General features: G+C 42.9%; 1 protein-coding gene and 1 non-coding gene across 2 annotated transcripts; one reads left to right on the top strand and one right to left on the bottom strand.

Annotated features, from left to right (window-relative positions):
* Positions 1-1,775: 1,775 nt before the first annotated feature.
* Positions 1,776-19,460, bottom strand: LOC138749561 (claudin-4-like). The gene is made up of 2 exons (XM_069911088.1): positions 18,898-19,460; positions 1,776-3,040 (listed from the first exon to the last, which is right to left on the bottom strand). Exons 1-2 carry the CDS (start codon positions 19,386-19,388, stop codon positions 2,401-2,403), a joined length of 1,131 nt encoding a protein of 376 aa, XP_069767189.1. The 5' UTR covers positions 19,389-19,460; the 3' UTR covers positions 1,776-2,400.
* LOC138750058 (U6 spliceosomal RNA) lies at positions 12,913-13,017 on the top strand. Its single transcript, XR_011349048.1, has one exon. It is a non-coding gene; the product is annotated as a U6 spliceosomal RNA (small nuclear RNA).
* Positions 19,461-20,594: the final 1,134 nt, after the last annotated feature.

Below are 20,594 nucleotides of genomic sequence, written 5' to 3'. Positions count from 1 at the left end.
CTGATCCAATTTCTAATTTCTAAAGCATTGCTACAATGTGCATTCAACATGTACAAAGAACATTACCTCTTAATTCCTTCATTTCTTTACTTAAAAGCAGAATACTAATTTACTCCAACCAAAGTTAGTACCTTCAGTGGCATAATGGGACTGAGAATAGTTTTGGTTCAATATATTCATCGCCATATTTATCGCCATCTATGTGATCTTTCATTACTTCACCCATACCATCTTTTTCTGCTGAAAGCCTTTCCTAGACATTCTACAAGGTCATGCAGAAATGTTGTCCCATCCACTTTCTCCATGGCCCTTTCACTCCAAGATGTGGGCCTGATAACCTGTGTGGCTACTGTCACACAACTTCTTCATTCTCAAAATTGTCGGTTTTCAAATCGCACGATGGTTGCTCTTACTAATTAATCCTCCAAGATTTTAACTTTTTCAAACATTTTCATCATCCCAAATTCAACCCCGCCCACCATTAAAATATTGCCTCCAGTAGCCAAGGGTCCAAGCACAAACTCTCTTCTTAAATTATTTGTCCCTACAATCACTTTAAAAACCCACATTATAATCAAGTTTTAATAAATTAATTAAGGTGGCACGGTTGGTGCAACGCCTTTACAGCCCCAGCCATCGGAACCATGCCAGGGTTCGAATCCCTCGCTGTAAGAAGTTTGTACGTTCTCCCCATGTCTGGGTTTTCTCCCATCCTTCAAAAACAGGGTTAATGGGGTGTAAATTGGGCGGCACAGACTCGGGCTGAAATGGTCGATTATCATGCAATATGTCTAAACCAAAGGGATTTGTTATTAATTATCTTTTTTGTGCCTTTCAAGTGGAATCTTCTAGTTCATTAAATCGTTTCACAATTCAACAGGTTACAGCTGTGCCTTCCAGCCTGATAACTCTTTCCAGTTTTTTGTTACATACCTTCCCAGAATATTTGCTTTTAATTTGGAGATCAGAACTATTGATTACACACCAAGTGTGACCATTCCTTTCCCTTTTAGTTTTACACCTTCAGTAATCAACACAAATCAACAAAAGGAGATACAGGTGATCTGACCAGCCCAACTTCACCTGTTCGTCTGGCCAGCCCAACTTCACCTGTTCATCTGGCCAGCCCAACTTCACCTGTTCGTCTGGCCAGCCCAACTTCACCTGTTCGTCTGGCCAGCACAACTTCACCTGTTCGTCTGGCCAGCCCAACTTCACCTGTTCGTCTGGCCAGCCCAACTTCACCTGTTCGTCTGGCCAGCCCAACTTCACCTGTTCACCTGGCTCAGCCCAACTTCACCTGTTCATCTGGCCAGCCCAACTTCACCTGTTCGTCTGGCTCAGCCCAACTTCACCTGTTCATCTGGCCAGCCCAATTTCACCTGTTCATCTGGCCCAGCCCAACTTCACCTGTTCACCTGGCCAGCCCAACTTCACCTGTTCACCTGGCCAGCCCAACTTCACCTGTTCATCTGGCTCAGCACAACTTCACCTGTTCACCTGGCCAGCCCAACTTCTCCTGTTCCTCTGGCTCACCCCAACTTCACCTGTTCACCTGGCCAGCCCAACTTCACCTGTTCCTCTGGCTCAGCACAACTTCACCTGTTCACCTGGCCAGCCCAACTTCTCCTGTTCATCTGGCTCAGCACAACTTCACCTGTTCACCTGGCCAGCCCAACTTCTCCTGTTCATCTGGCTCAGCCCAACTTCACCTGTTCATCTGGCTCAGCCCATTGCCCGCACTTCACCCACCAAAAATAAAGAAAGACAGTACATTTTGTGCAATTTGGATTTTTATTTTATCAACTTCTCCAAGCAGCTCAAGAAAATGCCCCCAAAAGGCATAGGAAGGGGGGGGGGGGGTTAATAAAGTAGCATTAATAAGACAGGATTAAAAATAGAGCTACAACCGCAAATCACATGGTTGCAATAATCGCTTTCAGAGGGCTGAATTGTTTTGGCCGACCCATTTTTGCAGCTTCCACCTTCTCACGATGCGAAATGGCGTCGGGGGTTTCCAATTACTTTATCATTGGGATTGTTGGCAGGTATTAAGTTACCACTCAGGTACAATGAAGGCTTTCTGACTGTCTGGGAACACCTTTACGTTGCAACAAAGTCTATCATCACTGGTTCCTTGACAGGATGGCATTTTTAAACAAGTTCCTTCATCGAATTCCTTTATAATCAGATTTAAATTCGCTGAACCTTTCAGGTTGCGAGCAGGAGCAGATTCCGATTCACCCGTTATTGATAACGTTAAATCAAAATCCAAAACTGCGGTTTAATAGTTCTTTGCTAGATTAAGGTAATTAAAGGCTTGACCGTAACTTTCTCCAGGAAACGGTGCAGAAAAATGCACCAATGTAATGTGATGTCAGCACGACCACCCGGTTCGCGCTACACATAGTTCTTGCTCGCAGCCACGGACCTTGGTGCAGAATATTTCGCGGTGTAAGAGTTGTCGTCCTTCGGGGGGCAGGAGCAGCAGAGCAAAGCCCCTCCGAGGATCAGCAGCCCCGAGGTGCCCCATCCGATGTACAGGGAGGCGCCCAGTTCCCTCCGCTGGGCGTCGGTCACCAGCGGGTTGTAGAAATCCTTGATGATGGTGTTCGCCGACCAGGACACGGGGATCAGGGTCAGGAGCCCGGCCAGGATGAAGATAATCCCGGAGATGATCGTGACCTTAGCCTTGGTCGCTTCGCTTTCGATGCAGTTGGTGCACTTTCCGCCCACGATGGAGATGAGGATGCCCAGGACCCCCACCACCAAGGAGATAACGGTCAGGGCTCGGGAAGCCTGGAGATCTTGGGAGAGCGCCAAGAGCGAGTCGTACACCTTGCATTGCATCTGGCCGGTGCTCTGGACAATGCAGTTCATCCACAGACCCTCCCAGATGATCTGCGCCACCACGATGTTGTTCCCGATGAAAGCGGTCACTCGCCACATGGGAAGGACGCAGGTGAGAAGGGCTCCCAGCCACCCAAAGACGCACAGGGCGATGCCCAGGATCTGGAGTCCCATTGATGCCATTCTTGGTCTTTCGCTCCTGCTCTCTGCGACTTTCAGAAAGTAACCGCTTAGATGATCCGGAAGAACCTGCAGACAGCAGTAAATACCCTGGCCTTTATATCCCCTCGCCAGTGGGCGGGCATTCACATAACTGAAAACAGGGATTACCCGTTGAGCTAGATTCCATGATCTTTTCAGGTGCATTTGATAACTCAAATTGCCATAATGGAATGTAATCCTTCGGACACCAGTGCCTACAACTAAATGTCATTTCTAGTCGGTAAAGATGTTATTGATAAAGTATATCACCTAATGTAAATTACATCCTCCTTAGTGGACAAAGGAATTTCACATCCACTCAGTCACATTAACATGACAGTCTTTTTTCTTTTGAAGTGCAAATCACTGGAGGCCTTGGAGGGGATCTGTTTCCTGTTGGTGGAGTTGGATTAAAAACGGATTTCTCCATGAGATGGCAATGAACTGATCTAAATGAAGTGTTCTGCCTGGGCTGAGAAGCAAATACTTAAGAGTTCTTCAAAGCTAGGACTTTCCACTCAAATATCACTTCCCTTTCTCTAGAATTGCCTTCTCATCTGTGGCTGATGACAGAGCTCGCAACCCACATTCATCTATTGATGATGAGTTCTTGCTCATATGCCCTGAAATTCTTGCTTGATGCAGCTGGAACAGACAAAAAAATTGACATAAATTTCAATGGTATACTTAATTAAAAAGAGAATATAAATTTTAAAAAATGGATTAAATTATTTTTTAGTTATCCTAGTGTTGGCTGCCTCAGACAAGTCCTTCAATGGATGAGAAGCCGGAGCCTGTGATGAATGTGACTACATTTGTTACCTTCTGGAGCCAGTATGACTCAAAAGTTCTCCAGCTTGTTTACGAAGCCATGTCCCCCCCACATCACCGATCTCCTAATGCCCTACTCCATTTCAAGACCCCTCAGATCGGCCGATTTAGGGCGTTTGGTTGTTCGGTGCTCAAATCGCAAACTCGGGAGATCGCGCCTTTGCTATTGCAGCCCCCAAACTGTGGAACAACATTCCTCCCTTCAGCAAATCAACCCCCTTCTTCTAACTCTTTTAAATCCAGGCTGAAGTTGTATATTTACTTGCAAGTGTTTGGAGGTGATTGCTGGTTGTTACCATGTTGAATGTACAATTCTAAACGTCGGGTACCTGTTTTATACTGTGCTTTAAATAGCTGCTTAAGTTATGATGTGGGATGAACAGAGTCTCACATCTTTTAGTGTGGTGATAGGTTTTGCTGGTGTAATGGTGTTAAAACACCGAGCTGTAGTCAATGAACAACAGCAAGACATGGTGTTCCTGTTATCTTGGTAATCTAACACAGAATGAAGGGCTTGCAAGACCTGGTGTGACAAAACATGAATTTAAGTGGGTCCAGGTTCTTTCTGAGATAGGAGTTGATTCACTTTGATAACCAACCTCTCAAAGCACTTCAACTTTTTTTCCAGCACGTGTGTTCCTGCGTGTCGTCCTCCTGAGCAGAGCTTATTTGTATTTGACTCATCAGCCTTTGCAATTCCCTCTCCATGTTTAGTTTTACAAAGGAATTGTTCCTTTTGCAACTCCTACTCCGACAAACTCTTACAATAGACAATAGGAGCTGGAGTAGGCCATTTGGCCCGTCGGGCCAGCACCGCCATTTTAGATCATGGCTGATCATTACCATCAGTACCCCTTTCCAGCCTTATCCCCATAACCCTTAACTCCGTTACCCACAAGAGTCTTATCTAACTCTCTTTTGAACATAGTCAGCGAATCCGCCTCTACCACCCTCTGTGGCAGAGCATTCCACAGATTCACACTTCTCTGGGTAAAAAAATGCTTTCTCATCTCCGTCCTAAAGGGCCTACCCTGTAATCTTAAACTATGCCCTCTAGTCCTCGTCTCCCCCATCATTGGGAACAAGTAATCAGACTTCACCTTGTCTATCCCCCTGATGATTTTGTATACCTCAATCATGTCCCCCCTCATCCTTTACTATTGGCAAAAGACCATTTAATTGAAAAGAATAAAGTGCAGAGCATACAACAACTGGCTGTATATGCTGTCCTGATTTTGCTGTCAAAAGTGTATAATTTTATACTTCTGGGTATTCAGTTTTATCTGCCACATGACTGTCCATCTTAGGGCTTTAGCTATGTTTTTAACATATTTGAATGCAAATATTAATTGTTGGCCCATGATGTTCTGTGAACTGTTGAGCTTGCTGTTCTACAGCTCCTGCTTTTTATCACAATGGTTACATTTCTTCCCTCTGCTCTTGAATTCCTCCACCTCATCTCAGAACTTATTGACATGAACAAGTCTTGAAATTTGGGGTTTTGCAGCAAATGTTCCTATTATAACCATCTTACAAGATTACTGTAATTAAATAGAATGAGCAGTGCATGAAGTTCACATTCATCAATATTGTACAACTCCTGGCTCAGCTGTAATTTTAAGCCCAGGTCCAGTTCAATGACCAATATTTGTACCATTTTTGATCTCTCATAGCTATTCTTTGCATTCATTTATTTTGTTATAATTTCTTGGGATTCTGTAGTTAATCTAGCAGTTCCTTTACCTACCTGTCATTATTGTCTTTCCTTTCTGATCCACAGCTGCTACCCAATGCTTTTGCTGCTTGTTCGTTTTTTATATTCTTTATCTTATTAAGCTAATATTAGCATGACCTCCATTACAATCATTTTGCTAACTGCGCTATTATATCTTATCTTGCTCAACTGTTGTGTAAGCTCGAATGCATTTGCCATTATTTTATTCTTTCAAGCATGTTTTGAAAATCTTATTTAGATTTTCATAGACTCGCAAAATTCAAACGAACCATGTAATTTTTCAACATTCACAAAATATATAGAGTACAGAAACAGGCTCCTTGTAGTTTGAACTGAACCATTTTTTTTTTCCCTAATACCTGCACCCAGTCCATAGCCCACCATACTTTACCCATCCATGTACCTGTCCAAATTCTTCATAAATGTTAATATTGAGCCTGCATTCACTACCTCAGATGGCAGCTCATTCCCGCCTTCTCTGTGTGAAGAAGTAACCCCTCGTGTACCCACTAAACTTTTCCTCTTTCACTCTTAACGCATGTCCTCTGGTTTGTATCTCACCTACTCTCAGTGGAAAAAAGCCTATCTACATTTACTCTATCCCCCTCCTAATTTTAAATACCTCTATCTCCCCTCATTCTACAGTCCACAGAATAAACTCCTGACCTGTTTAAGCTTTTGCTGTAACTCAGTTCCTTAAGTCCAGACAACATCCTAGTAAATCTTCTCTGCACTCTTTCTATCTTATAATTTTCCTGTAGTTAAGTGACCACACTCCACACAAAATTCCAAATTTGGCCTTACCAATGTCTTGAACAACTTTATCATAACATCCCAACTCTTATACTCAATACTTTGATTTATGAAGGCCAATATGCTAAAAAAAAAGCTCTCTTTACATCCCTATCCACCTGTGACACTTTCAGAGAATTATATACAATATCTGTATTCCCAGGTCCCTCTGTTTTGCCACACTGCTCAGTGCCCTACCATTCACTGTGTATGTCCTTCCTTGGTTTGGCCTTCCAAAGTGCAACACCTCACATTGTCTGCATTAAATTCCATCTGTCATATTTCAACCTATTTTACTAGCTGGTCCAGATCTCTGTGCAAGCTTTGAAAACCTACTTCACTCTCCACAACACTCCCAATTTTAGTGTCATCTGCAAACTTGCTGATCTGATTTACCACATTATCATCCAGATCATTTGTGACGGATTATGTTATATTTTATATTGTATATAGATATGTTTTAAAGGAGATAAATTATGGCAGGTTTTTTAGTTTAGGTCACATACAGATACAAACACTTCAAAACAGATCTCATTTAAACTGCTGGAGTTCTGCTCAAGCTAGTCTAGGTTCCGGGTGCCTTTGTACAAATCAATTCGTTCTACAGCAGCAGCTGGTTCTGGAACAGGACAAGCTGGCAAACTTGTGGAAAACCCCCATTTTGAAGACTGGTTGTGAGTTCTCAGTTGAGGCTGGTCAAAGCCCTTGTGGTCCAAACAAGAAGAGATGGATGGCTGTATAATGTTCCACTAGAAATAAGGTGCCTAAGGTGCCCTGTACTGCCTGCATGTTCCCTTTCCCTACCATCCTCCTGTCTCCTAGGTGTGATAGTGTCCCTGTAACTCCTGTCTATCATCCCCTCTGCCTCCCAAATGATCCAGAGTTCATCAACTCCAGCTCCAATTCCTTAACTTGGCTTCTCAGGAGCTGCAGTTGGATGCAGATGAAGTCGTCAGGCTTCCCTGGCAACCCACATTCTGAAGAGGAGCATTGGCTGCCAATCTCACTGTTTATGACTAGGGGAACAAATTATATGATATATAAAACCTACCCTTATCTGTGGCTACCTGCTAAATCCTTTTTGTTCCTTGAAAAAGGTGACCCTTTGTTACTTCAACTCTGACTATCCCTCACCTCTTACCTGTTCTTACCAAAGCCTGTTGAGCCAAGGCTTTACCACTTTGACTCCGCGCACTCCAACAAGGACCGCTCCCTCGCAATGCAATAGTATAGATGTAATCATTTTTGTTTACAGAACCACTGTGTACACAGCAAGATCTCACATACAGAAACGAGATGAATTAGGTTTAGTATCTTCTATTCATCTTTGGGATCCAGCTGTCACAGGCAGAGCTGACCTTGAGAAGGTGGTGCTGATCTGGCCTTTGGAACCATTACTAGCCTTCTTGTGAATGTACTCACATAATTTTGTTGGATAGGGAGTTCTGTAATTCGATTCTAATGACGATGAAGGATACCTGAAATATTTCCAAGTCAGGATGGTGTGAAGAGAATCTATAGGGTTGGTGTTGCCTGCTGCATTTGCCATTTTGACTCATACCCTTTGTGTGTTTGAGAGGTGATGTTGGAGTAGTCTGGGAGTTTAGCTGCAGTACATTTTATAAACCGCACACAATGCAGCCACTGTATGATGGTGATGGTAGGAATGAATGTCGCGATTATTAGAGAGGCAGTCAAGCAAGCTGCTTGTACCTGGATGGTGTTGAGTTTTTCTTTAGTTATTGATGTTCCAATCATTGTGGCAATTATTCCACTCATGTAACTTATAAATTCTGGTGGGTTTTTGTGTGTCAGGAATTGAGACACTCACCATGGCACACACAGCCTCTGACCTGCTTGGGTAGCACCATATTTTCTCTGCATTCTTTCTATCTATAGTCTCCTGGTCCTGATGGGATTTTTCCCAGGACTTTAAGGGAGGTCAGGGAGCAAATAGAGGGGTCACTGACAGTGATTTTTCAAAGATCACTGGAGGAGGGGGTGGTACCATGGGATTGGAGGGTTGCGAATGTAGTTCCATTGTTTAAAAAAGACACTGGGTGTAGGCCAAGTAATTGTCGGCCAGTGAGTTTGTCTTCGGTGGTGGGGAAGGTTATGGAGGGTATTCTTCGAGATAGTATATATGCATATCTGGATAGGCAGGGATTGATAAGAGGCACCCAGCATGGGTTTGTAAAAGTCATGTTTGACATACCTTGTTGAGTTTTTTGAGGAAATGACAAAAAAAGTGGATGAAGGTAGAGCAGTAGATGTAATCTATTTGGATTTTAGTAAAACATTTGATAAGGTCCGCATGGGAGGTTAATAGGTTCAGTCACTAGGAATTAGTAGAGAGATTGTGACATGGGTTCAGAGGTGGCTGAGAGATAGACAGCAGAAAGTCATGGTGGACAACTGTCTGTCAGGTTGGAAGCCTGTGACATTTATATTAATGATTTAGAGGAGGGTGTGGTTAACTGGGTAAGTAAATATGCAGATGATACAAAAATAGGGGGAGTGGTGGATAGTGAGGAAGGTTTTCTTGGATTACAGAAGGATTTGGTTTGTTTGGAAGAGTGGGCTGAAATATGGCAGATGGAATTCAATGTAGACAAGTGCAAGGAGCTGCATTTCGGTAAAAATAACCAGAATAGGACATAGACAGTTAAGGGGAGGGCTTTGAGGCACGTAAAAGACCAGAGGGACCTGGGAGTTATGGTACAGAGTTCTCTGAAGGTGGATTCCCATGTAGACAGGGTGGTTAAGAAGGCATATGGTGTGCTGGCCTTCATAAATCATAGGAACTGGGAGGTGATGCTGCGGCTGTTTAAGGCATTGGTGAAGCCTGGTTTGGAGTACTGTGCTCAAGTCTGGCTTCCTAATTATAGAAAGGATATAGATAAGGTGGAGAGGGTGCAGAGAAGGTTTGCAAGGATGTTGCCTGTCTTACAGCATCTGGATTACAGGGAGAGATTAAGGAGACTGGGACTTTATTCATTGGAATGTAGATGACTGAGAGGGGACTTGATAGAGGTATTTAAAATTATGAAAGGAATAGATAGACTAGACATAAACAGACTCTTTCCCCTGAGGGCAGGGGAGGTTGGAATAAGAGGGCATGAGTTAAGGTTAAGGGGCGAAACTGTAGGAGAAATATTAGAGGATGCTTTTTCACTCAGTGAGTGGTGGCAGAATGTAATGATCTTCCAAAAGAGATAGTTGCGGCAGGGTCCCTTCTGTCATTTAAGAGAACATTGGATGTGTATGTGGAGGTGAGGGGGTTAGTGGGCTGAGCTAGTGGAGTTGTTTAAGTGGGCGGACTTGAAGAGCCGACATGCCCTGTTTCTGCACCGTAAACAGTTATATGGTTATATTTATGTTGTACTCCTGCAGAGTTGACAATAGGGGACTCAGCAATGGTGATATAATTGAATATAAGGGTAGCTGGTTCAGCTCTTTCTTGTTTCACATGATTTGTCTGGCACTTTTGTGGTGTGAGGTACCATATGCTTGAACATGTTATAGGTCTTATTGCGTGGAGATGTGGCATTGAATTATTTGCTGAGGAGTTGTGAATGGAACTGAACATTGTATGCAGCACTTTCTCACAACTCCAGAGATCTGGGTCTAATCCTTACTTCCTGTGTTGTCTATTGAGGTTACATGTGGTTTGGCTACATGCAAAATTTGCCGGTTTTTTTTAACCAGCTACCCTTAGTGTAGGAAGTATCTTTGGCTTGGCTTCGCGGACGAAGATTTATGGAGGGGTAGGTCCACGTCTGCTGCAGGAAGTATCAAAAAGGGAATTAATAGGCCTGTGAGTGCAAATAAAGAAGCTGAGATGTAGGGAAATGGGCTGAGTAAATGGGATTGTTCTGCTGTGAGCTGATGTTGACCTGATGGACCAAATGGTAATTAAATAACATTGCACTGTGACCAGGTCAGCGACACCTTCCATCTCTTTGATTAAAATAAGAAGGAAAGAGCAGTAATGAGTGAGATTGTTTTCTGGGAGAGGATATTGATAAGGTAAATGCTCATGTTGGCATTGTACTGGGTCAGTTTTAAGGTGCTGGACCTCAGTTCTACAGCGATAGGGTGTTGCCTTGTCTCATAGTCATTAATGTATTTAATGCCATCAACACTTTCCCTCCTATCGCATGGAATGAATCCTGTTGGCTGGAGACTGACTTCTGCAATGGCGGAGATTTCAGAAGGAAGACAAAATGCATCATTTGTTTGTCAATTCAAGCTAATATGGTTACAAATTCTTCACCATTTTTTTTTGGACGTGCTGAACCATGCAACATGCTGAACCGTGCTGTGACTGCTCTCAGGTCTTCCTCCTCCTCCTCCTTTTATCTGTCTAATTGTTCACCACCATGCATGACTAGATGTGTTAAGTTCACATAGCTTTGATCTGATCTACTGGTTATAATTGAACAAGAAAGTTTTCTGATGCTATGATTGTAGTAAATACACAAATGTGCTGAAGAAACTCAGCAGGTCCTGCATAGGAGGTAAAGATATCTAAACAACATTTCAGGCCTGAGCTCTTTGGCAAGGTCTAAGCAAAAAACTCATTTCATTTCCCCACTCTATTCCCATGCTGGCATATCTGTCCATGATGTCATGTGCTGCCAATCTGAGACCACTCACAAATTGGAGGGACAATGTCTCATATTCTGCCTGGTCACTTTTCAACCAGATGGCATGAGCATCAACTCCAGTTTCCGTGAGCTACCACCCCACCATCTCCTCATCTCTCTCCTTCCCTATCTGCCTTCCTCCTTTCTTCCGGCTCCCTCCCCATCTCTTATCATATCCATCTGCCCCTTTTCATCCAGCTTTGCATTCTTAAAGCTACCCCATTCGCCCAATCATTTCTCAGCTTTTTTATTCCTACTTTCCTATCCATGTCCACCTGTTACAGAATTATCTTAGTAATCTTTAAGTTATAAATATATTATTTTTAGTAAAGGGACTTTGTGGGTTGGATACAGGGACACTTGCACAAAGAAAGATCACGCATTCATGTTAGCAGATTAAAAAAAATTCTTCCAGGAACAAAGTGTCTCTTTATTCAAAGCAGTAAGAATTTTGGATTATGCTATTGAAAGTCATTTGTATGAAGAAATAATTATCTGAAAGCAAATCAACAAGAATTCATGAGTTTGAGAATGCTTGAACAGTAGTTTAAAGACTCTGAATTTCAACACAAAAGATTTCTAAGACTGTACTTTAAAATTGCCTCTTTAGAATTATGCCTATGTGTGTGTGTGAGAAATCCCAAACCATTACAGTTCAGGCATCATTATGCACTAATGATGGTTTGGGATTTCACACACACACACACACACACACACACACACACACACACACACACACACAAAAACTTTTGCACATAGTGGGGCTAAGTTTAGAGTTAAGTAAGATTTTTATTAATAGTTATTTTAAAAATGATTGTTTTGAAGATACGCTGGTCAGTGTCTCTTTGCTGTTGGCCTGTGCTCCTCTCCCCGCCTTTTTATTCAGGCACCTCCCTACTTTTTGCTCATAACTTGTTGAAGGGCTAAGGCCTGAAATGTTGATTAGATGTTTTTGCCTCTTATGGGCGCTGGGCAACCTGCTGAGTTTCTCCAGCACGTTTTTGTGCATTATTTGCCGATTGTAATATTGATTAACTCTACCTATTGTATACTGTTTTTAACTCTTTAATATGTACTTTATTAGAGATGGTGAAAAAGAGGAAACTGGTGGGAACTCCAATGGGATAATGGTTTGATTCTATTAAATTCCTATGGGAATATTGAGATGATGAGATGACACGAATTACAACATACAAACCCACTGAAATTCTTCTTCCTAGCTGCAGCTGCACTTGAGTAATGTTTAAACTAAATTACCACACAAAAGGGAATCAGATACTAAATATGGAAGGATTGATCTTGAGCAGGATGACCTTTTGAAGCTGGTGTAGACTACTGACAGTAGCAGCAAGGGATTTAAAAAGTCTATAAACTATCCAGCCTTAGGTTTTAAGGATACAGCCATGTACACTGCTTGGGTTGGATGTTCTCCTAGATTTATCCTCCTAAAGGTTCTTTTCACATCGCCCTCAGTGACTGGGAGCACATGGTCAGTCAGGACAGTTGTAACTTGCAGAGGGTGCATCATTATTTGCCCTTTGGAACTCATCCAGAAGAGGTGTTAAATAATTACTGATGCTACTTGGTTTTGTCTTAAAGGAAGTGATAGAATGCAAGCCCTGCTGTAGCTACTGTGTCTGTCTGAGAATTCAGCTTTGTCCAGAATTTTTACATTGATGGTGGCTTTATGCTTGTTGTGCTTGAACTTCCGTTAGAGACTCTGAATCACCTGATCTAAATGCCATAGATCTGGTCTTCAACAGGTTGCGGATCGAGGCTTATCTGGTTTTATTTTAGATTTGCCTGAGAAGGCAAATAAGAACCAGATTGGCATCTGAAAAGTGGCACTTCCATGTTCGCTTCAGCAGCACATATACTAAAATTGGAATGATAGCGAGAAGATTTGCATGGCCCCCGCACAAGGGTGATATACAAATTCGTGAAGCGTTCCATATTTTTTAAAAGTGGCACTTCCCAACCCAAACTATTTGCTGAGCACTAGATTGATAGATCAACTAGAATTTTCTTCCCTTCTCCACCTATTACTTCCTGCCTTTCCGACCAAGCCTCCCTCCCCCACTCTCTTGTTCAGACCCCTGCCAACATTTTTTGCATACTTTGATGAAGGGCTCAAGCCCAAAACATCAGTTCTGTATTTTTACCTTTTTGCTATATAAAGGTCACCGTTTGACCTGCTGAGTTTTACTTCAACCACAGAGTCTACAGATTTTTGTGTTTTACTTGGTTGTCAGAGTACATACATGATATCACTTACAATCCTGAGATTCTTTTTACCTGCAGGCACTGCAGAATTACCACTAATTAGTAATGCAATAAAAAAATCTGTACAGAGTGTATACATGTAAACAAATAAAGAACTTTGTAAACAGATAATAAATGTAAACAAACTGCTTGTGCAAAACAGAATACAGAACTACAATTTGAGTTCATTTCTCTACTATTTATTAACTTCCCCATTCCTGGTACAAGTTACCCTCCCCTGACCCCTGATTGAGGACACACCAGCTTAAATCTTTTCATGACATAGAGGTATCTTTGTCAGAGGAAACCTTTGATAATTTCCCTTCTATTCTCACAGCCATTCCTTTCAACTTGCCATCTCAAGTAGTCTTTTTGTTCCCAACATCTTAATAATTGTGTTGACTTCCCTGACTCTCCACCTTTTCCTGACTGTATTTAGTCTGCATCTGCTCCCAGTAATTCCCAATTCGTTTGCAATTGCAGTTCTAAAATCTCAAATGTTTCAACATTGGCCCTGCAAACTATATTAATGCAAAAAACAATGGAGGAGTTTAGCAGAGCATCCAAGCATCAGTGGGAGTAAAAGAATTGTTGATGTTTTGGTTCTGAGCCCATCAAGACGGTGTGCAGATACCCAGTATAAGGACAGGGTAAGAGAGATTAGACAGGGGCCATTACTAATTGGAGAAGGATAATGGATATGGGGGGGGGGGTGAGTGATGGAGTTGGGAGACATTAGAAGTTGATTAGTAGGTGCCCATCAAAAGGAGAGGTGAGGGAAAAAGGGGGCATCAGTTGGAGAAAGATTATAGATCATGAAGCTTTTTAAAAATATATATATTTATATATTTAAAAATACAGATATAAAATAAAACCACATTCTTACACTGGACGATTATTAGAAAACACATTAGACCCCTACTACCCCTTCCCCCCTAACTAAATTCCTCCCCCAACTACCCCAAAATTTGGAGCCTAGTACATCAATAGATCATGAAGCTTGAAATGGCTGATAGGAGGGTGGTGGAAATAAATGCTATTGGCTAGAATCTGACAAGGAAAAAGGTGATAATGATAATTATTATAGACATTGTGAGGGGCGAAAAGGACAGATTGAACCATTGGAACTAGAGGGAGAGGGGATCCTATTGGTAAAATGTAGTTAGGATAAAACTGAGAGGGGCAGGGGGATGAGAATAAGTGGAATTTGAAAATTAAATGTTCATTGGGTTGTAGACTACAGTTGTGTGTGGAAGAAACGTGGCCTCCATGACTGCATTGTGGATGGTCACATGTCCTCCCAGTCTGAAACTTATTTGGAAGTCACATCACCTGTCAATCAAGGTTCGACTCTGGCTACCCATTAGTGCACACCTTGCCATTGGCTAATTTAAATTACTTAGGGTCATCATTGGCTAGAAGCATAGATTACCTGTGCCATAGATTAGCACATGGATACATAGCACATTCTTTCTCTCTGCCTTATAGTCCAAGCCCAGGACATCATGCCAGCTCACTACTGTGGACATCAGTGGAAGTGTCGCAGTTAAGGTGTGCATTACACTGAAGCTGAGCCATACTATTGCGATAGATCAATACTTGCAGGGAGCCACACCCCCATTAATCAGGGAACCAGGTAGGTGTAAGAGTCCCTGTTTGTAGTATGTGTATTCAAGAGTGTGAACATGTTGAGGTACACTATTGTCGGAGTCCAACCTAAGTCTGAGGTGAATGTCTATATCATTGCTTAAGTGAAATAGTAATCAAGTACAGTTTAATGTTCTCCCCTGTTTGTCTCCCATGTGTTCATTAAAGTTACACATGATTGTACCACTTTTATCCAGACTCGTCTCTCTGTGAACCCACCGAACCTGATACTGATACCAGGTGGAATAAGAGAAGTTTGTGTTGGCCCTCATTCTGGCAGTGAAGCAGGCCAAGAATGGAAAGGTCAGTTGGGAAAGGGAGTTGAAATGGAGGCAATTGGGATCCCAGGATGGTTATTGTGGACGGAGCACAGATCTCTGCAAAATAGTCCCCAAATTGGCACATGGTCTCACCAATGTAGAGAATGCTTCATCAGGAATACCAAAAGTAGTAGATGAGTTTGGAGATGCGTGTGAGTCTTTCCCTCACTTGGAAGGGCTGTTTAGTTCCCTGGTTGCTGGTGAGGGAGGAGGTCCAAGAGTTGCACCTCACCTCCAGTGGTGGTGCCACGAAACCTACCGATCCTTTCACTCATCCCTTCTTGTCCCACATTCACAAAAAAGAGATTCAATGCACCATGCCTGTGCTGACAATCAACCATCCATTTTTACACAAATCCACTTTAATCCCTCTTATTCTCTCACATTTCTATTAACTCTATTGCAGATTACACCAGTATTCTGCACACTAGGGACAATTTAAAGCATCTAATTAATCTACCAATTCTCAGCACTTTCGGCAGGATTTTATTTTTATTCTTCATTAAGGGTGGCATAGTTGGCTTAACAGTGCAATGTCTTTATAGAGCCAGCGATCAGGACCAGGGTCTATAAGAAGTTTGTATGTCCTGTGTGGGTTTTTTCCCAGGGGCTCCAGTTTCCTCCCACCTTTCGAAACACACTGGGAGTGTAGGTTAATTAGGTATAAATTGGGCAACACAGACTCGTGGGCTGAAATGGCCTGTTACCGTGCCGTATGTCTAAATTATGCAAACTGGCACAGAGAAAATCCCAGAGCAGTTGTTAAAACTAATCATTCTCCTTAGGATTTTCTATCCAGACTCTCCCTGTGCTCAACAGAAACATGCCCAATAATAAATACAACCTTGTTGCCTGCTCTTCCCTTTTGACCTCTCCATTCTCTTTTAAATTGCCCCCTGTTCTACAACCTTTACACAATAACAAATCTACAAATTCACCGATGACATAAGTGTAGTGGGTTATATAAAACGGGGTGGAGTTAGTACACAGGAGGGAGATTGAAAACCTGGCTGAATGGTGCACCTACAACCATCTTGCACTCAATGTCGTCAAAACCAAGTTGATTGTTGACTTCAGGAAGGGAAAACCAGAGGTGGAGCAAACTTAAGTTCTTGGGAGTCACTATTCTCGGAGGATCTTTCCTAGATCCTACGCACTAATGGCATCATGAAGAAAGCACCTTTACTTCCTCATGAGTTTGCAGAGGTTTAGTATGACATCAGAAACCTTGGCAAATTTCTACAGGCATGTGGTGGAAAGTGTGCTGGCTGGCTGCATCACAGCCTGGTATGGGGACACCAATACTCCGAGTAGAAAGCTGTGCAGAAGCTAGTGGACACAGCCCAAGGACATCATGGGTAAATATCTCCTATCATGAACATTTGCAGGGAACACTGCTGTCAGAGCAGCAGCAATCATCAAGGATCTATGCCACTTAGCACATGCTCTGTTCTCACTGCTGTCATCAGGAAAGAGGTATAGGTGCAACAAGACTGGCATAATCAGGGTCAGGAACAGCTGCTACCTTCACCATCAGACTCCTCAACAAACTCAATCAGGGACTCATTTAAGGAATCTTACTTTTACCCTTTATAGATTTTCCCCCTTCTCTGTATTGCACAGTTGTTTACATTTCTTTATTTGTTCACGTGTGTACAGTTTTTTCTTGCCCTACCAACAAGTGGGAATTCTGCCTCACCCACGGGACAAAAGAATCTCAGGGTTGTATACGTCTTAACAATAAATCTAAACTTGACTGATGTCAAATTCTGAATGAACTGGGATTTCCTTCATATAGATGTGGGGGGGGGGGGGGGGAAGAAATGTCTTCAGTCTATTTCACAATGTTCAGTTCCCAAGCCACACCCTTCTCTTAGCAACTACCTGAATGTTATTGTACAAGTGGATCCCAACATCAGGAAAGTGATCCATGGTTCCTCCTGTATTTTGTCTGGAATAGTCCATTAGAGTATGGGAAGAAGGGGGAAAATCACAGCATTGAAAGCTGTGGCGAGGGACAAACAGAACATGAAGCTCAGTCCTTAAAAGTCACTCATTGTGGGACTTTATTTTTTAAATAATCCCTCAGTAACTTTATTATATTTCCACCTCCAGTCTCAGCTCAACTCATCTGGTGCTAGAGGTTCTCACCCTTTTTCTTTCCCCTCACATACCACTTTTAAATATTCCCTATGCCATCGGTGCTCTGTGATTAGCAAGGGATTGCTTAAGGTGGTATATGAGTGGGAAGGGAAGGTTGAGAATCACTGCTCTCGACCCAATAGTTACTGAAAAACTTTACTTGAGAAATATTGGCATTTGGAGTTCTGAAACCGCGCACATAATGAGGTACAATTAAAACAGTAGTTTTCAAACTTTTTCTTTCCACCCACATACCACCTTAAGCAAACCCTTACTAATCTAATCAGAGAACCTAGAGCAGAGGGATTACTTGAAGTTGTAGGTGAGTGGAAAGAAAAAAGGTTGAGATCAAGCCCCCACGCCTAGTCATCAAAACGCTTCAATCCCCCTCAAATCTTTATCATTCAACATTGCTTAAAATAGTAAGTGAATCGTTTGGCTTTTTAAACATGTTTTCCAACTCGAGGGGAAACCGGTTAATGGTCCCCCTATTGGAGACTCGACCTTCAACTCTTAGCGATCTGCCCCAATTGTGATGAGCGTCGATAAGATTGTTTTGCCTCCGTTGAAAATAGCGTGGGGATGAAGTAGAGAAGCGGGCAAGAGGAGCGAGAGCTTCCAATATCCGCACTCCAGGTTTCCCCGTCTCAGAAACGCCCTCCCCACCACCAGCTTTAATCGCCACGATTCCTCGCGTGATTCCTTTAACCACTTTTACGGGGAATTGAAGCAAATATTCTGCTCCATTGCAACAGAAAACCCACCTTTCCGAGAGCAATTGGAAACATGCAAAGGAATTTCAGATCAAGAGCGTTGGGAGGGGGAGGTTCCAAAGAAATAATCACCATACGATAAATTGGGAGAGACAAAACTTGATATTTATTTAAAAGTAGAAACAAGAATACGTCGTATTAAAATCATGAAATGTGTTACAAACCGACAAGTGGAAAAGAAGCGATATTAAAAATTACAATACTCATGAGACGGGATCATTCAGTGAATTGAACGTTACCGCCCAGTCAAATGGATCCGAAAGCAAATTATACAAGTGTCCCACTCCCCCTAGGCGGGGACTTCCATTTCTAAGTTGTATCGAACCAAGAGATTTCTTTGTTACCAAACCCTTTATTACAACAAAAACCGACAACGAAAATTGTCTTCTTAACCATCAGAAAAAAACAAATGTTCAGAGAGCTTTATATTTCGCTCAAACGATCGGAAATTCCATTTAACGGAAAAGATCGCTCTAACCATTGGAGTGAAGAGAACGGGTGTGCAACAAGTCCGCACTGGCGAGAGCCTCACGTCTCCAAAGGTTGATCCATTCCTTCACACGTAGTTCCTGCTGGCAGAAGACTTGGCTGCAGAATACTTGGCAGTATACGAATTGCCTTCTTTCGGGGGGCAGGAGCAGCAGAGCAAAGCCCCTCCGAGGATCAGCAGCCCCGAGGTGCCCCATCCGATATACAGGGAGGCGCCCAGTTCCCTCCGCTGGGCGTCGGTCACCAGCGGGTTGTAGAAATCCTTGATGATGGTGTTCGCCGACCAGGACACGGGGATCAGGGTCAGGAGCCCGGCCAGGATGAAGATAATCCCGGAGATGATCGTGACCTTAGCCTTGGTCACCTCGTTTTCGATGCAGTTGGTGCACTTTCCGCCCACGATGGAGATGAGGATGCCCAGGACCCCCACCACGATGGCAATGACGGTCAGGGCTCGGGAAGCCTGGAGATCTTGGGAGAGCGCCAAGAGCGAGTCGTACACCTTGCATTGCATCTGGCCGGTGCTCTGGACAATGCAGTTCATCCACAGACCCTCCCAGATGATCTGCGCCACCACGATGTTGTTTCCAACGAAAGCGGTCACTCGCCACATGGGAAGGACACAGGTGATAATGGCTCCCAGCCACCCAATCACGCACAGGGCGATGCCCAGGATCTGGAGTCCCATTGATGCCATTCTTGACTCGATTCCACGAACAACCAGCGACAACTGTTGTCTTCAGCCGTTCTGAGCGCCGTGCAGCGCACACAACGGTACTTATTACATGCATGGAGGCGGGTTGTGTTCTTCCATGCCCCTCCCTATTAGATCATAACTTCGTCAGGGGCTTCACCCCATTTCCGTTGAAACCTAATTACTTCGTGGGACACGAGTATGCTTTATTGAGACTGAAAATGCACTCCCAAAATAAATTGGACTCACAAACTCTATCAAAATTATACTTGGGGTAGCAGTAGTTGGAGCAGCTTATTGGCCGTTAAATGAAAGCAGGCTTTCCACACACCTGGTTTGCTGTTTACAGTATCTCCCTGAGATACTGTGACAGGCATTGATTCATCGCCACGCCTAAAACCGATACCCCCTCCCCGGTGTTGTAAAGGATAGTTTAGGCGAAAACAGACCGATGTCTGGAAAAGAATACATATCCAAAGAGACAATTCAAATAAGGTTGAGAACTCCCCCCACCCACCCCCAGGTAACAATCTAGGCGTAAATATATCAAATGGAGATGACCTTTGGACCTGTGTTTCTCAAATTGTTCGGAATTAATCAATAACTACACAAATCGTTAAATGGAGCAATTTGTCGCCCGGCGAGAGGTCAGCTGGATGCGCGAATGGTTGGGGCATTGGCAACTAATAACTCATCAGTTTAAAGGTTTCAATCGAAGGCTTCAATGTTGCTACTTTGTAGTCGAAGTTCCTTTTGGAATAAAAACAATTCACTTTTTTTTATTGCGGCTGAAAACGACGAACTTTTTAAAACTTGTGAATCCCCGTCGTTATTTGAACTATTTAAGGTTTTCATTTCTAAACACAAACTATTGGAGAAACTCAGAGGGTCAAGTAAGTATCAGTAATGGTCGAAACCCTTTCGACTGAAAACGACGACCATTCTTTTCCTTCCACTCGCGCTGATTCCAGGTATCGTAGTGTCTTTTGTAAGGTGTCTTAAGCCGCTGTTAACGAATATTTTGGACGCTGGTTACTGATCAATCCAGTTCTTCCCCGTCCAAAACACCTTTTACTTCAGTTAAAGTCAATAGATGTGAACATTTTGCAATGTAAAGCGAACAGGCGGACTTCTGCTATTTATTTTCCATCTGGCTTAAAGGTGAATTTTTACTCCTGCATCAATCTGTGTAGAAACCTACCTTAATGA

The sequence above is a fragment of the Narcine bancroftii genome, chromosome 14, assembly GCF_036971445.1.
Source record: "Narcine bancroftii isolate sNarBan1 chromosome 14, sNarBan1.hap1, whole genome shotgun sequence".
In the NCBI taxonomy this organism is placed as follows: Eukaryota; Metazoa; Chordata; class Chondrichthyes; order Torpediniformes; family Narcinidae; genus Narcine; species Narcine bancroftii.
The sequence above is the reverse complement of the archived record's forward strand: the minus strand, read 5'-3'. Positions and strand labels throughout refer to the sequence as shown.

What these genes read in the sequence shown, in the direction of transcription:
- LOC138749561 (XM_069911088.1), bottom strand. Translation starts at nt 19,388, where the DNA reads ATGGCATCAATGGGACTCCAGATCCTGGGCATCGCCCTGTGCGTGATT. An exon ending in AGGGAACTGGGCGCCTCCCT is followed by an intron (nt 3,041 to 18,897) that starts GTATATCGGATG and finishes CAGGAGCGAAAG; the next exon opens with ACCAAGAATGGCATCAATGG.